This window comes from Triturus cristatus, chromosome 7 (assembly GCF_964204655.1).
Source record: "Triturus cristatus chromosome 7, aTriCri1.1, whole genome shotgun sequence".
Taxonomy (NCBI): domain Eukaryota; kingdom Metazoa; phylum Chordata; class Amphibia; order Caudata; family Salamandridae; genus Triturus; species Triturus cristatus.
Genome location: NC_140590.1, coordinates 565,964,793 through 565,982,101, shown reverse-complemented (window position 1 = coordinate 565,982,101; position 17,309 = coordinate 565,964,793). Strand labels below are relative to the sequence as shown.

General features: G+C 41.5%; 1 protein-coding gene across 1 annotated transcript in view; it reads right to left on the bottom strand.

The window, feature by feature from the left end:
* Positions 1-17,309, bottom strand: part of GRIN2C (glutamate ionotropic receptor NMDA type subunit 2C) — an 895,681-nt gene that overhangs the window by 565,355 nt on the left and 313,017 nt on the right. Inside the window, exon 4 of the mRNA XM_085617084.1 lies at positions 14,445-14,519. Within this exon, the coding sequence (XP_085473210.1) occupies positions 14,445-14,473 (29 nt within the window). The 5' untranslated portion in view covers positions 14,474-14,519. The remainder of the gene's footprint in view (positions 1-14,444; positions 14,520-17,309) is intronic.

The following is a 17,309-nucleotide window of genomic DNA, read 5'->3' as shown; positions in this document are numbered from 1 at the left end:
GGTCATTGTGGAACCCAGCTACTTCTTGCTGGTGTGCAGCCATGGCAGCTGCTCCTTTCGCATTGGCCCGCTCCATGTTCTCCATGAGCCTCCGCATGAGTCTCAACTCCGGGCGAGCTTGCAGGAGCCACTCTGACTAGACAGTCATTCTTGTCTCACAGTCAGGACTCTAGCGATGTCAGCCATGGTTCATTGGAAAGCATGGAGCGGACTGTGGGTGTCCGTTAGGGACTGTGAGTGGTCCCTGATGGGACTTAGACACTCACGTATGGCATCTAGTTTGTCTGCCATGTGATCGAAGCCCATCTGCACCTGTTCAGCCAGCTGCTCCTGGCATGCCAACACACAACGTTGGAAGGCCATGTGTTCTTCGTGGGGGTCCTGGGAGGCAGCCGTGGTGGTTGGTGCTGCCTGCAGTGTGGTCTGTACAGGGGAGGGGTTCTCCTCATTGCAGCTGGGCAGCCCTGCTCCTGGAGGTGTGCTGCGGAGAATGTCAATGAACTCTCGGAGGGCGTCGGAGTCAAATGTGTTGTGGTCCTCTTCGTCATCAAAGAAGAGAGGTTGGAACTGCTCTGCAGGAGGTGGTGATTGTGCCTCTGCAATGTGAAGGGGAGATGCACTTTAACAATGTGTTCACATGTGTGTTGTCGCATTGTACATGTTTACATACAGACTGCATGACTGTGTACATCGTGGCTGTTTTGGAGGGTCTGCCCATTTGCTGTGGGACTGTGGACATTTCGACAACATCACGGCTGTGTGTTTGTACTTGTACATTATCAACTCACATTTTCCTGCAATGCCACTTGTGATTGGCCAGTGTCTACATCCAGTCGGCACCAGTTGTGTCCTCTGTTCTGTGGTGAACGTGTTGCGGTTTGTGCCACTTCGTTGTCAATGTTGATGTGCTGTGCACGTGATGTGTGTGTACCGCATTGTGGGGGAGTCGCCCCTGCAGCTTTGATTTGGCTGCTCCTCATCCCTTACATGCGGTGTGCCTCTGACTTCTGTGCTCATAAAGTGCTGAAATGTTGCATACTTGGGTACATAGTTCTCTTGGTGGGAGTTGGGGTCAGGGGCATGATTTGTCCACAGGTGTGCTCTACTTAATTGTGCATGTGTGCCATTGTGCCCATCTCCCCCAGTCCCCCAGTCCCCCAGTCCCTGGTCGTTACTCACTCTGTTACTGTTGTGTCCGGTCCTGTTGAGCAGTGTCCGGACCCCCAACTGCAGCCACCGTCTCCCCACTGATGACTGTGGCCACCATTTCTTCCATGTTGTCCAGCTCCTCCTGTGGCGCAGGACTGCCACCTCCAGTCTGCATTGCTGCCTTCCGGTTGTTGGAGAGTTTCAGCTTGGTTTTGCGCTTGACGTCATTCCAGTGCCTCTTGACCTTGTCCATTGTCCTCTTCAGCACTCCAACTACATTCACCTTGTCCACGATGGCCTGCCGTAGTCCATTTTTTGTCGCCAATGACACAGTGGAGGCGATGAACAGTTTTTGATGGTGTTCGACCACCTCCATTATCAGGATCCTGTTCTCCTGCGGACTGAAGCGCTTCTTCTCCTTGGCCTTACCTGACCCTGAGGTCCCAGACAGGTCCTCCAGGGGGCTTGTGGGGTTCTGGTTCTCCTCCGTACCTGCTCCGGCAACATCCATGGTTCTTCGCTGTAGTTTGGCATTTGTTTGTCTGTTTTGTTTCACCTTTTATGGTGATTGTTCCTGCCTGACGCATGTGGATTGCAGGCCTGTGGCTGGTTTTCGCGGATTTTTGTATCGCGATTGGCCTCATCGCATCTTTTTTTGCGTTTCGCATTTTTGTGGGGTGGCGTTGATTTTAATGTGCCATTTGACGTGTTGTCTGGTGACTATCGCATGGTACCGCCGTGTTGTGAATACTTGGTTAACACAGCGTAAATTTCCCACGATAGACTGCGATGTTGTAGGTTGCGTTAAGTTACTTTTGCGATGATTATCACACGTTCTTGATAATATGCCCCCCAGCCTGTCTGTCCTTTAAAAATGATTCCACCTAGTCCAAACTTAATTGAACACCATTATCCACAGCACGCTCTAAAGATGTTCCTTCAATGGCAAGCACTGTAGATGAAACATCAGTACCCACTTGAGTATGTGATGGCTCCCCGCCAGCACCAGACTAATGATTACCCAGGCTCTCATGACCAGGTGGCTTGACTATGGGAACACTCAGCACGTAGAAATCACTGCTCACCTCCAGAGACGACTGCAGGCAGTACAGTACTCAGCAGCAAGGCTAATCTTTGACCTACCGAAGCAAACCCACATCACACCCCACCTTAGGAAACTCCACTGGCTCCTAGTCCAGAAGAGATGCAAGTTCAAGATGCTGACCCATGTCACGCTTAATGCCTACTGATTGATTGAGTAGTGATCTCACACACTAAATCATAATAAACCCAAAATAATCCACAAGTACAGTCAAATATCGTAAATTGCATGGTAAAGCTGTAAAAGGTCTTGCAGAATCCAAAGCAAGTTTATTGCATGGTTTTTCTGGGTAGGGTACCATTACTAAAGGTGTGCCTCGAAGTTTTCTATGCTTATTGGGCAACCGATGTTTCTCACACCTATCCACCAGTAGGCCCACATCTTTATGCATACCTGGCAAATCAAATGAACGCCTTAGAACGTGTTTTCGCTGATGTGAACACCAAATGACAAGAATGAGCCAATTTAACAGCTTTAGACCTCATATTTCTCAGTAGAGCAAACTTATCACCTCTCAACAGACTCAACATAAAGTTTATTAGTAACTTGAAAACAACTTTTTAGCTCACCTTTTAAGGTTTAATGTATGGTTAACCATTTTGTACATATTCAACCACTTTTTTCAAAATGGAATCATTCTTACTATTATTCAGCTATTCATTCTCATCATTGTTTAACGCACATCAACTTCAGCAACAATATTCATAATTGAAAATATCAATGTCATGACTACTGATAGGAAGCCTGAATAATTAATTAGCTCTACAGTTAGGGCTGTATTATGAGTCTGGCGGTCCACGGACTGCCAGACTCGTAGGGCGGTCTTCCAACCACCCTATTACAATTAGAGCGGTCGGACCACCATTGCCCTGCCGCAGGGGTGCATGCACACAGGGTGGCACATGTTGTGCCACCCTGCATGCACTGCATGATGCTGATGCCTGGTTCCCTGGCAGTGTTACGGAAGTCAGGTGGCCGCAATATGCTTGCCGAGACCACTGCGATCCCGCCAAGTATATTGCAGCCTCCTGACTGCCATGGTTTCAAGGCGGTTCCTCCTCTGTGGTGGAGAGGAAACAAAGGGGGCCTTACAGAGCCCCCTTGTGCCTCTGCACCATGGGGTACATTCAGGGGGGGCACAACATGTGCCACCCTGTGTGCATGCACCCCAGTTCCTGCACGGCATTGACTTTCTAGTCCATGGCGTGCACAAAATTAGCCTAGAAGACGTTCCAGATTTGCCTTTCTCACCCAATAAATATGTCAATGTGTTATGATCTGTATACTAGATGAAATGAGTGCCCCAATACACAAATTTCTCAATTCCCCATGCACAAGCTAGAGCTTCATATTTGATGGTATTGTAGCTCCTTTCAACAGCATTAAAAATTCTTGAAGCAAATGCAATGGAATGTCCATTGTTACTGACAATTTGACACAAAATTGTCCCAATACCAATAGTACTAGCATCCATTGGATTAGTACATTCAGCTCCAATGATATAAGTCTTCAGAGCAGGTATTCTTTATCTAATCAAAAACATCTTCCTCTGTCACAGTCCAAAATAACTTTTCTTTTTTTCTCAACAATTTTTTAGAGGTTTGATAATATTGGCGTAACCTTCCATTAACCTTGAATAATAGCCACTCAAATCAATAAAGGATTTCAACTCATCCTTGTCTTTGGGCGCAGGTACCTCTTGTAGCTCTTTGATAAGATCAAAATTAGTTTTGATTCCTTCACTGGCCATTCTATGACCAAGAAAATCTACAGAATTAGTTAAAAACTAGGCCTGGGCTGTAAACTCCGCTCTGCCTGGACGGAGATCACAGCGTTTTGCAACTCCATGGTCTGCTTGGAGAGGGAATTTTGGCAAACTCTCTGCCTACGCTGCGTGGCGGAGTTTACCGGCAGCAGCGCTCACCAAGCACCTTCACAACTGCATGCATTTAGATTTAATGGAACTAGATGCTGTGATTGGAAGTCAGGTTGAGTCAAGGATTGTTTACAGGCAGGAGCGGTCCATTTAGCCGGGGTTGCTCCCTGCCTCCTTACTCTTGCAGAAAGCACAGTCTCCCCCTCCTGCGGGCATCCCACCTCACCTGTCTATACACCTGAAAGGGTCCATGTTCTGCATTCCTCCTGCTCCGCAAAGGCTGTGGGACTTCCCGATGCATAAGCAGTTGGTGGTGGTAGCCCCCAGCACCAGTAAAAAGAGGGTTGCTCTGGAGTCTGCACACAGCCGCAGAGCTGCCATCATCTTCCTTTTGACCGAGCCTGACAGCAGATGCTGGGGCTGAAGCATAAGGAGAATGCGCAGTGAGAGACTGGCTGTGACACCTGCTGTTATGAGCACCTGCAGCAGCAGCCAAGGAAGACGCTGCAACCTCTTTTGCAGCTGCGCGAAACACCCGGATAAAGGGTGGTTTTTTTCAGAAAGGTAGAAACTTGCAATTTCAAATTAGCTTTAATTCTGCCTATTTATGTTTTGTTTACAATGAAGGAATGCACCTATTCTGGACACTTTCTAAAGCACCTCATAACCTTCAGAGTAATGTCAGCACTATAGAAAAAAACAAAATAAGTAAGCTCGCACAACACACTGCACACGGTTGAGCTTCCACAGACCCACGCACCCAGTTCGAAAAAGAACCCCTACCTAACATATTTGGCAGGCATTATGTATTTTTTGGGAGGCTGGCACTTCATCACAAATCCTGCAGGGAAACAAAAACACACAAACAAGAGACCAGATAGCAGAAAACTTGTAACAATTCACACGTCCGCTGCCATCCTTTAAAAATAGCAGCAAACAAACGTTGTCTCAAAAGACATCTAGAGAGAGTGGAGGCACTCATGATAAATGGTCTACTGCAAGAGACACTGGTGAAGGGAGCAGGTGAGTCCATACCAATTCTGTAAAGCTGAAACCCAGCACAAGTTATTGGTCAGTTTATGCCATTTTTCAAGAGTGATCACACGGGCTAGAGAATTACAGTGCTGTGGGGACATACTTTGACGGGCTTAGCTGAAGTAGTGCCTTAGCTGCAGTGGTGCCGTACTTCGACAGACTTATGTAGAGTGGCGTCCTCATTCAACGCATATTCCATGGGTTAGACTATCACATGTGCAATGGTGCTGTACTTCAACAGTCATGGCACATGCAAAAGGATTACACCTGCTGTGGTGCAGTACTTCAGGCCTTAACTGCAGTGACGCCGTACTTCAGGCTTTAACTGCAGTGGTGCCATGCTTCAAGGTTTATTCCACAGGTTAGAGGGTTACAGTGCTGCGTGTGTGCCATACAGTGAGGGAAAGATGCAGCCTGTAATATACCGTGTCACAGACTAAGCTGGAGTACTCTATGCATTCGTTGAGGTGCTCACTGATGTATGTCACCTATTAAAAGATGTGAACAGTGCCCTTGGATAGAGTTTGTATTATCTGGCTTGGCTAGTCCGTTTGGATTAAGGTGTAGCCCTGACATGCATACTAGGAGTCAGTGTGTAATGTGACACAGAGAGTTACCCCCAGATCGCTCGAGTTCATGCTGCTTGTGATCCAGCACGACACCTAATCAGGGATCAATACTCAATAACAACACATACAATTGGCCTATACACATACTTGTGTCGTGACTCCGCTTCGCGAGAGGGAGTATCCAAGTGTTGCCAGCCATACACCTTATTCGTCCATCTACTGGCATGCTGCTTGGGTGGGTGATGTTGGCTTTAATGCTCAGACCCCTCAGTGTCTAACTCTCCCCGCACTCCCTTGCATTGGCTAAGCAGCAGTGCCCGTGGGATGGTGCTGGCATCAGGAGCGGCATTCAGGGGAGCACAGCATGAGGGGGCGTGGCTTGGACGCCGAGCGGAATGGCCGCTTCTTCGTGAGCTCCGTAACGGGTCGGGAGCTTTCTTTCATTTTTCGGCGCTCATCGCCGCGACGAACGGCTCGACGGAGGACGAATGCCTTCATGAATATGCCGTCCTTGATCTGACACTGCTTGTGGGGTTCCTGCGGTAAGCAGCATTGTGTTTATCTCTTTTATGTGCTGACGCGAGGGTTTTAATACTCACATCCACCATTTTGTTTTGCCACAAGCGGGATATCTCCTCACGGAATGAGGCAGAATGAGGCAACATGATTTTTGGCATAAACTTCACTTTTTTTTTTACCCTTGTTTCATAATTTTTGATGAGGATTTTTTCTAATGTGTTTCTCAACACTCTTCTTCAATGACTCTGGAATGCATTTTTAAATATTGATATTTCCTGAACATTTCTGTAAATATATTTCTTACGCCACGACTCTCTTCTACAACTTACTCTCAATTTCTCAGCTTTTACTATTCGTACCCCTCTTGTATGGGGAGAACAAAGTCTGCTCAGCGTTCTAAAGCCATGTCATCTACACGGGTGGCAGACTATAATCCTTTCAATGTGCTTCAGGACAATATGGCGGATTCTGAACAATCGTCCTCAAACCCATCCGTCTCTAACTTTCCGCTATCCACTCCTAAGGCATTTTCAACACTACCAGGTACTTCAACACAGTCACCTGTGAAGAGAGTTAAACAGGATCCTCCCTCACCAACAGTATCCCCTCCTATTTCAATGAAATTAATCTTGGAAGAAATTCGAGCACTTAAACCTTATATGGAGGAGACCAATTTACGTCTTCAGCAAATAGACGACAAATGGTCTAATATGGAAGGTAGAGTGGTTCAATTGGAAAATAAAGTGGTTTTATTCCAGTCTTCTGTGCGTCAAGTCCCTTCAATGCAGTCGCAGATTTCAAGTCTTCAAAAGCAGGTTGAAAACCTTGAAAATCGCAATAGGCGTTATAATCTCTGCATTTACGGCCTGATAGAGGGACTTGAAGGTTCGAATCCACTCTCCTTCTTTCAATCTTTTCTTCCACGACTGTTAGACATTCCTAACTCTCCGCTTTTAAATATCCAACGCGCTCATCGCTTGGGTCATGTTTCACAATCGTCAAGCTCATCCGTTAAACCAGGAGGTGTAATACTGTACGTTTTGGAATATACAGATTTGCTAAGAGTTTTACAGGCTGCAAAATCCAAAGGTAGAATTTCTTGGAAAGGTTCTAATCTTTTCTTCTGACTGGACTATGCCAAAGCCACTGTAGACAGAAGGAAACAATTTTTGGACATGAGGCCGGCATTGCGTGATATCAACGCCAGATTTGGCCTTACTCATCCCTGTCTATTTAAAGTCACATATAAGAATAAGACTACGACTTATGAAGATCGTTGCCTGCTCCAACAATTTCTGGATCATTGCAGACAGGATGACATGGACGTTTCAAGATCTGGTGTCTACTGTTGCTATGTCTCTTTATTTTGCTAAAACGCTTTAGTTGTTAGCTTATATAATATGGCCGCTATCTTACATCTAATTTATTTTATCTGTTTTTTCTCTTCAGGTTCAACTCCGTTTTATTCACTCATATGAATATCCGTTTGTTTGGTGATTTATTTTTGTCCTCCTCTCGTTCCCGTTGGTGGAGTTCCGGTTGATGTGCCATCCCCCTTGTGGCTTCACCACCCTCGACTTTTGTGTGTGTTTTTGGTATTTCATTTTTTGTATCTTGTATATGGTTTTGGTATTCTTCTGTTTATATGATTCTTTCTCTTTTATGTTTTTCTTCTATTTTTCCTCTTTTTCCTTTCCTCTCTCTTTTTCTTTATTGTTCTTATTCAATTACTTCTATACTTCTCGTCTGTTTTCTCCTCAATCTGGTCTAAAACTAAACATTTATACTATTTCTTCTCTCACTTCTTTTTTGACGCATATTCGTTTTTTCCTTTCTTTCTCCTAGTTGGAAGTTTTTGTAATTCTTACTTCTTTGCAAGTTTTTCTATTCTATCCTTAATATTTCAGAATCATCTTTTATGTTATTTTTCTTATTGCTCTGATAATAATGCACCAGTTCCTGTTACTTTTATATATGTTAATGTTGATAAATTAACGTTTTGTGATAAATGACTTTAAGAATCGTTTCGTGGAATGTTAAAGGTTTAGGATCTCCTATTAAGCATCAAAGGGTGTTACCACATCTTTCTTCTTTAAAAGGAGATATTGTTTTGTTACAAGAAATACACATTGTTGATAAGGAAATTGCTAAATTAAAACGTCAATGGGTTGGTCAAGTTTTTGCATCTCCAGGGTCAGGAAAACGTAATGGGGTGGCTATTTTATGTCACAAACGTCTTAATATACAAATGCTTTCTCAAGATATGGATTGTGATGGTAGATGGGTTTCTCTTTCCTTACTTATTGATAAGATTCCAGTTACTCTTGTTAATTTGTATGCACCTACCACACCTGATAAATCTTTTTGGCCAGGAGTTTTATCTAAATTGATTAACTATTCTGATGACTATTTGATTGTAGGTGGAGATTGTAACATGGTTCTTGACCCTATTTTAGATAGCAAGGCCCTCGACGGTGACGTTTTAACAATGCTCTCCTGTCGGATCCCCTTTTCACACGCGATTTTGAGCATTTTGCCCATATATTTTTTAAGGCGAATGAGTCCCCGGGGATTACACCTCAAATTGTTTGGGACACTTTTAAAGCTGCCTCTAGAGACTTTATTATTAATTTTGTTTCTCATAAACGGAAATCAGTTACCCATAAATAAAAAACTCTTACTTCACAGATTGAGACATTGAAATATTCTCATTACAAATCCCAATCTGCCAAATCCCTGCAGGACCTGGTAAAGGCTAAATTTGAATTTTACCGAATTTCAACCGATAATGCTAATTCTTTCTTATTCAAGGCTAGTGCGAAGTACTATGGCGGTCAAAATAAATCAGGGAAGCTTCTTGCGAATTATCTCAAGGTTAAGAAAGAACGCACAGTTATTAATTCTATTATCTCTCCTTCTAATCACAGTCTTCATAAAAGTGAAGATATTCTTTTAGAATTTACCAAATGTTATCAAACCCTCTACACCCCAGAAACTCAGCCGGATATTCATGATGTAGATAATTATCTATCCTCCATCTCACCACCTTCTCACCCTGACTTGGATTTCTCTTCACTGGAGCAAAACATTCAGACTCAAGATATTTCTACGGCTATTTGCTCTTTTAAGCAAGGCAAAGCTCCTGGCCCTGATGGTTTTACCATTGAATTTTACTCTCATTTCTCCTCTTTTCTTATTCCTAGATTTCATCACCTCTTTCTTTACCTTATTTCCATTAATTCATCCTGTGGTTCTTTTCAAGAAGCATTGATTTGCCTCCTCCCAAAAGAGGGAAAAGACCATTAATTATGTAAAAACTATCGTCCAATTTCTTCAAATAATTTATATTGTAAGATTTAAGCAAAAAATGTAGCTCTACGCCTGGAATTCTTTTTGCCACATTTAATTGGGAGAGAACAGTGTGGGTTTATCAAAGGTAGACTTCTTTCTGATAATATTTGTTTATTTTTTAATGTGATTAGTAAGTCCAACTTTTTTAAATCCTCCCACGCAGCGATTTCTTTAGACGCGGAAAAAGCATTCAATAGGGTTAATTGGTCCTTTATCTTTGCTACTCTTTCCTGGTTTGGTTTTGGCCCCAAATTCATTCAATATGTATCCCTACTTTATTCTTCTCCCCATTTCTTGTTAATGGTTTCATGTCTCCTTATTTCTCATTGCATAGAGGTGTTCATAAGGGGTCTCCTCTTTCTCCCCTATTATTTATTATAGCCCTGGAACCCTTTTTAGTAAAGATTCGTTCTAATTCCCTAATCCAAGACTTTTCATATGGAAACTCTCAACTTAAAATTTCAGCCTATGCTGATGATATCTTGTTATTTATGTCTCATCCCCAATCCTCCTTACCTGCCTTTTTATTAGAAGTAGATGATTTGGCAAAAGTTTCAGGGTACAAGCTAAACGCAGATAAGTGTGAAATTCTCCCTTTAAATATATTATGTTTCCACGCTGATTTCCGTGAAGCCTCTTTTCACTGGAATCCAACTCAAATTAAATATCTTGGATCATTGTTCTCCGACTCTGTTAAGAATTCTATCACTTTGAATTTGAATGCTTTATCTGCTTCCCTTACTGATCTTACATCTCGTTGGAATCCCTTATTTTTATCCTGGTGGGGCCGTCTTGACTCCTTCAAGATGATGCTGGTTCCCTTTATATTATTTTATATCTCTAATTTGCCTGTAAATATTCCCAAACATTATTTTAAGAATTGTATTCTATTTTATCTAAATTTTTGTGGAATGGGAAAAAATCTATAATGTCCTTATGTAAACTTAAAATACCAAAATTTATGGGAGGTGTTAATTTCCCAGATCTCATCAAATATCACCAGGCATTCTGTCTTAAACAATCGGCCTTCTTATTGTAAGATGATGATAATGTGCCCGTACCTTTATGAGCTGATCTGGAGAAAGCTTGTTTCACTCCCTTTTCTTTATTGGAATGTTTATCTTTTACTTCTAAACCTTCTTTCTTATCCCCTCCAATTTTCAAGAATACGTGCAGGATTCTATCTCCCATTTTGATGTCTTTCCAATCATCTACAGAGAAATTTTTCAACTCATCTATTTGGTATAATGTTTTAATTAAAGTTAATAATAAGGTTATTTTTTGGAAGGATTGGCATTCTAAAGGAGTAAAATATGTATCTCAACTATATCAAGACAGCTCCAGTCTTCCTTTTACCGAAGCTCAAACCCTTTTCTCACTCCCGGCATCATATCGAAATAAATATACTTTGATTACCTCAATAATACAAGACACATATCACAAAATCTCATCTAAACAACTCCTCTCATCCTCTTCCTTTCCCCTATGCAAGTTATTAGACACATTACCCTCCGCATCTCAAATATATCAGCATATTTTAATCCCTGGGGACAGGGATAAAACTGACGTTGAAATTTGTTGGGAAATAGATTTACAATCAATCTTTCCTATTTCTCTCTGGAATAAGATTTGGGCTAAAATAAGAAAGTCTTCTAGAGCGGCTAACACCACCCAAACATTATTTTTTATATATAATAGATTATTTATTACACCTGCCAGACTTCATAAATTAGACCATACACTTTCTTCCAAATGTTTGTCCCGTGCTCATCATGTTGTTGACATCAAACATATGTCATTTTAATGCTCTCATACTTATGATTTTTGGTTGAAAGTTTGGAAACAGATTAATTTAATTTTTAACTCTCATTCTCCTTTTAATTTTATTAATCTTTTTCTAGGTAGTGTTTCTGATTATTGGTCAAATCATTCTGATAATTTTTCTACAATTGATTTACTCATAGCAGTAGCTTTCCAGCAGATTACCAAATCTTGGAAAGACTCGTCTCAACTCTCCTTTCAAGCTTGGTGGTATAGTGTATGTTCTCATCATAGACTTGACAGAGATCACAATCATCCTGTTTTACTAGCTATTAAAAGAGATCTCCTATGGCTCCCGATCACACAATTTCTAGATAAATACGCTCAAGCTACCACCTCTCACAATCCCCGAATTGAAGAAGTACCTAAACCTCCATGATGTAGTTTATTTTTAATTCTTACTCTATTTTAATGATGTTATATTTTATCTTTTAGAACACTTTACTGTTTTATCTTGCATTTCTTCTTTTTAGTGATATCATTAATGTTCTTCTACTGGTGAATATTGTATTTGCTTTTTTCAAGTTTCATGATTACACATGTAATGATTTCTTATGTTCTTTTAATTTATACTCTTGAAAACTATTTCAATAAACTTTCACTTTAAACTAAAAAGGGCAGCACAGCATGTCTAACGGTGGAAACCAGCCCCACAGGCTAGTTGGGGGCATGCTCGCCAGGCTCTGCGGCTTGCGTCTGTAACTCAATGTGGTAGAAAAAATACTCCATGCTGAATCTTGTAGAGTTTTTCGGTAACTCCACGGAATTGCGCAGAGTGAAACTCTGTAGCTCCGCCCAGGCCTATTACAAATTTGCATTTATCCTTTGAGGCTGTCTTTCCCCTTTCTTTTAGAATATGGAGCACTTTATCCAAAATAACAGTGTGTTCATCAATAGTATTCGCATAAATTAATATATCATCTTGAAACACCATCACTCCAGTTATATATATAAACAAAGTGTCACTTTTTAAAAGACACTAGCTGCTCAAGCTAAGCCAATAGGTAACCGTAAGTATTTAAAGGTTCCAAAAGGAGAAATAAATGTAGTTAACATTTAAGACTTTTCTCCAAAGCAACCTGATGATATGCTGCTTTTAAATCAATATTACTAAAGTATTGAGCTACACCAATCATTGTTAATAACTCTTAAATCTTAGGTAACGGGAGACAGTCAACTATCACGTTCTTATTAAAGGAGCGAAGATCAGCACGGAGTCTAATTTGGCCTTCCTTTTTTTTTAGCTTTAGCAACCGCATTTATCCATTGACAGGCTCAATAATTTTGTTTACACACAACTCATCCAATGTTTTTTCAAATCATCCCTGACACACAATGGAACATCCCTCACTTTATGCGCAACATGCACAGTATATATTTTTTAATTATCTGACGGTCAAATCCTCTGGTAATACCGATTGTGTCCGAAAAAACATCAGGATATTTGTTAAGAATGCATTCAATGTTATCAGATCTTTGGTCAACTAATGTAATAGGGGTTTGAGAACCAGGTTTTAAAATAATACCCAACCTCCATTGGTCTGCCCACACCATAATGTCTGTACCATTAACTGCCACATACATTTTGGTATGCATAACTCTTCCTGAAAAGTTCAAATTGTCCTCAAAACATTGTGATGTCTCAATTTTGGAATCTCTATATGCTACAGCCCTTACATCAGTTTACTTAAGTATGTTATCAGTCCAAAGAGATTAAAAAGTAGCTTCCGACAAAATAGTTACAGAGGCCTGAGAGCCAGACAGAATTTTCAAATCAATACCATCAATATTGCCAGAGCAAACGTTTACTTTTTTGCCAACAATCAAACCTTTCTCACCATCCACATCCACATCAAAATAATTTTAGTGACCTCATCAAACACACTTTGAACCTCTGACTGTTGTAATAAATTGGTTTTCACAGGATTTCCCAGCCTACACACATGCACAAACTGACCAGTTTTCTTACACGTATTCCACTTCTTCCCTTGCGCAGGACAATTCATGTTACATCCTACATGTATAGTGGAAACACACCCATTGCAAGCAGTGTAGTTAAACCATACCTATAACAAGAAGTTCCTTTGAAAAATCATGTGCTGCCCTTATTACTATTGCTCTCCTAATCGCTATTCAATGCATTAACACCCATTTGTTCTGCAGGCACATTATGTCATGACTATCAGAAATCTCAATCATGCTATGCCCTCTTGAAACCGCATTTATGCTATGCCCTTTTGATTGTATGGAAATAAAATCGTAGTTATGATGTTCATTTTTTTTTTTTTAAAGAATCTTTTTTATTGTTTTTTAAACAGAACATAACCAGGTCACACAAGACAGGTCCCTTCATGAAAGGCATCTGGGGTGACGCAGCACCGGCAGCTTACAGAGACCACACCAAACCTAGACTGTTAATCTTAAGCCAGGCGACATCCTATACCACGTCCGCATTCTCCAGTCCAGATAGACGAGCCCGCGGCGGCTCCACTACATATCCACGGTAGGCGTTCCAGAGCGACCACACCTCCACCCACTTCGTGGGGCACCCTCGTGCCGTGTACACAGTCTTCTCCTGTAGCATACACCAGTCCATATCGTTCTGCCAGTCCACCAGTTTCGGCAATGATGTTCATTTTTGTTTCATACTGTTAAATATGGTTTATAGATGTTTAGCATTACAATGAACTGTAAACTGGTTAGCTAATCCATACTTGCTGAAGTCGTTTCCTGTTCGTCAAAAGGAATTCCCAGGCACGAGGACAAGCACATGGTTAACTGCCACACTAGGCATAAAGCATGTTTTTGCCCGCCAAACTATTAAATATTAGCATTTCACGTGTTTTTTACCTGAGGAACACTATTCACGTTACACACGTTAGCGGTTAATCCGGTAAACATTTGCATTCACGTGCTGGCAGTAAGGGACAGAAATCACGCGTCATACGTCAGTGTTAGAAAGGTATTTAAACCACTTGTGTACAACTTTCTGTATTTGGTCTCGTCATATGAAAGCCCTTACCTGTTGCTCCGGCTTCTGATGCAGCGCATCTTCGGCCTCCAGCTGCTTCCACGACTCCGGCTACTTTCCTCGGCTCTGTAAATATTTACATGTTATGAACGAATTCAATGGTAAGAGTAATTACCACTTATCAAAGGTAATTATGCATTATATTATGTAGAGGAATATCTAGAACTGTTAAATACCGCATCTAAGCTAAGGTGGTTATTATTTGCTTTATGGTTTTCTTGTTTCACAGGACTGAGAGAACTAACACAACAAGCAATAGAAAATATTTCTATGTTTAAGAAGAACAGCTAATAATGTTTAGGTAATTACATTAATATTTGAATGCTAATTTAAGGTGTATGTGAATCAGCAGTTCCTTGTGTGGTAACATATCTAATGTATAGTTTATTTGTTTAAATATTATCCTGGATGCTGCCAGCTCAGGGACTACCTATCCACTACACAGCACGAAGACGCGAACTAAGAATCATCAGTGTCTCCCCAAGTAGGAGCATCCAGAGAGTGTCTCTCTTCGTTGTCCTTTTAATTCCTATCCCCCTTTCCCCTTGGGGGTTTTCCAGATTTCAGAGTGTTCACTTATCTCTGCTGTTTAGGGAGCTTCTAGGGAGATTGGGGTTCGATTGTCGTTAAACAAGAGCAAGGAGATCAGGTGAGTGGCTTGCTTGACACATTCTCACCAGCAATCACTGTTATAGACTCCGTGGAACATTCTTGACCTTTATCTACCTTAGTAGTCTCCTCTAATGTGGGATTTGTGCAACATAACATATATTCTTCTACTTTTTTATTCGATGCACAATTAAGAGCAATTCTTTCCCTTATATATAAATCAAAGGAATTGTCAAAGCTACAAGTGCCTGCTAAAATCCTCAGTGAAGCTACATACCGATCAATACTTTCACTTGAGGATTGTTTCCTGGAATAAAAATTACATTTTTTTAGAACAACTCTAGGTTTTTGAGAGAAGTGTAACGCAAGTCGATTAACGTCTTCAATATATACATTCCATCTTTTTTTAAATAAATCTTTTTACTAAGCTTTTAAACACTGTTATAATCTGCATAAATAACACTGTTGAACATTGCACTGCCCTCTCTTGCCTCCCTCCACCCCTTTGTAATCCTCATCCAGTGTGTGTTTCAAGAACGTTATCTCTGTGCCCGGATCCCCCTCGATTGCAACCCCCTACTTTCATAGACCACACATTCCTCCATCATACACCAGTCCATATCACGTTTTCATGTCTCCATATTTGGTAGCTGAGCGCATCCCCAAGCTTTTGCGATGATCCTCTTTGCCACTGGTATATCCATCATCATTTAAGACCTGCATGTCCTAGTGGCATCAGTCTCGTCCCAAATGTAATAAATGCATTGCTTTAGTGATACACCGATGCCCGCGCCTCCCACGGCCCTCAGGCAGCCAATCACTGTCCCCCCAGTTTATTCAGCCACTAGTGCAGAATTTACCCGCGTATATCAAGGATTCAAAAGATATTCTGGGCAAATTTGAAGGTTTTAAGTGGTCGGAGTCCCTTGTCTTTGTGACAATGGACGTCGCCAGCTTATATACCTGCATCAAAAAAGAGTTTGGGATGAAAGCACTGCAATCCTTCCTGGGACAAAGAACAGCTGATCATTATGCTCATAATGAAGTACTATTAGAAATGACTGACATCATTCTATCTAAAAACTTCTTCCTGCATGACTCCACATGGTTCCATCAAATCCAGGGCACGGCCATGGGCTCGAGGTTTGCTCCCGCATATGCCGGGCTCTTTATGGGCTGGTTTGAGCGGGAGCATGCCTGGGGCCGACATGCGGCCAAGTGGATGGAGCATGTAATTTTTTGGGGTACGTACATCGACGATGTAATCATGTTGTGGGATGGACCTATCGCCTCTCTTATGGAATACCATGACTATTTGAATAATAATCCCTTCAATGTAGGATTTACCATTGACCACAGTCAGCGGGAAATAGATTTCTTGGATATTACTTTCTTTATCCAGGATGATCATATACATAGCCGTACCCATAGGAAGACCACGGCGTGCAATAGCACACTGCACTACCAAAGCTCACACCCCCAACATGTCATTTCCAACATCCCTTATGGGGAAATGATTCGCATGCGTCGTAATTGTAGTACAGATGACACCTTTGCTCAGAATTTAGAGGAAACTAAGAAACGATTCCGGGACCGAGGCTATCCGGAAACAGTATTAAAAAAAGCTCATACAAAGGTATTGAAGACCCCGAGACGAGACACCTTAACAACAAAACCAATGAGGAAACTCCAAAAAGCCCCTATTGCATTTGGAACCCAATTTGATGACCGTAGCAATAATGTATATAATATCCTAAGAAAACACTGGCACTTGCTGACTGAGATACCAGGCCTTAAGGATATTATACCAACTAAACCTAAAGTTACATATAGAAGAGGGCAAAACTTGCGTAATATACTGTGCCCCAGCTATGTCACCACTTTGAAATCACAAACCTGGCTCCAATCCAAGACGATTGGTTTTTACACATGCAATCAATGTAATATGTGCAAACTGGGGAAAAATAAAACTAAAACCTTTAGTTTTAATACCAAACGCAGTTACTCGATAAGCCACCTAATATACTGCAACTCTAAATACGTAACGTATGTGCTAGGCTGCCCCTGTAATAAGATCTATGTGGGTAGCACAAAAAGGGCTTTGAAAATAAGAATGCAGGAACATGTCCGGGCTCGTCGAAATGGCGATCTAAAATATCCACTCACATATCACATGCAGGAAAACCATGCAAATGAAGAGGGATTGTGGTTTATGGGAATAGATCATATACCTACTAATGTGAGGGG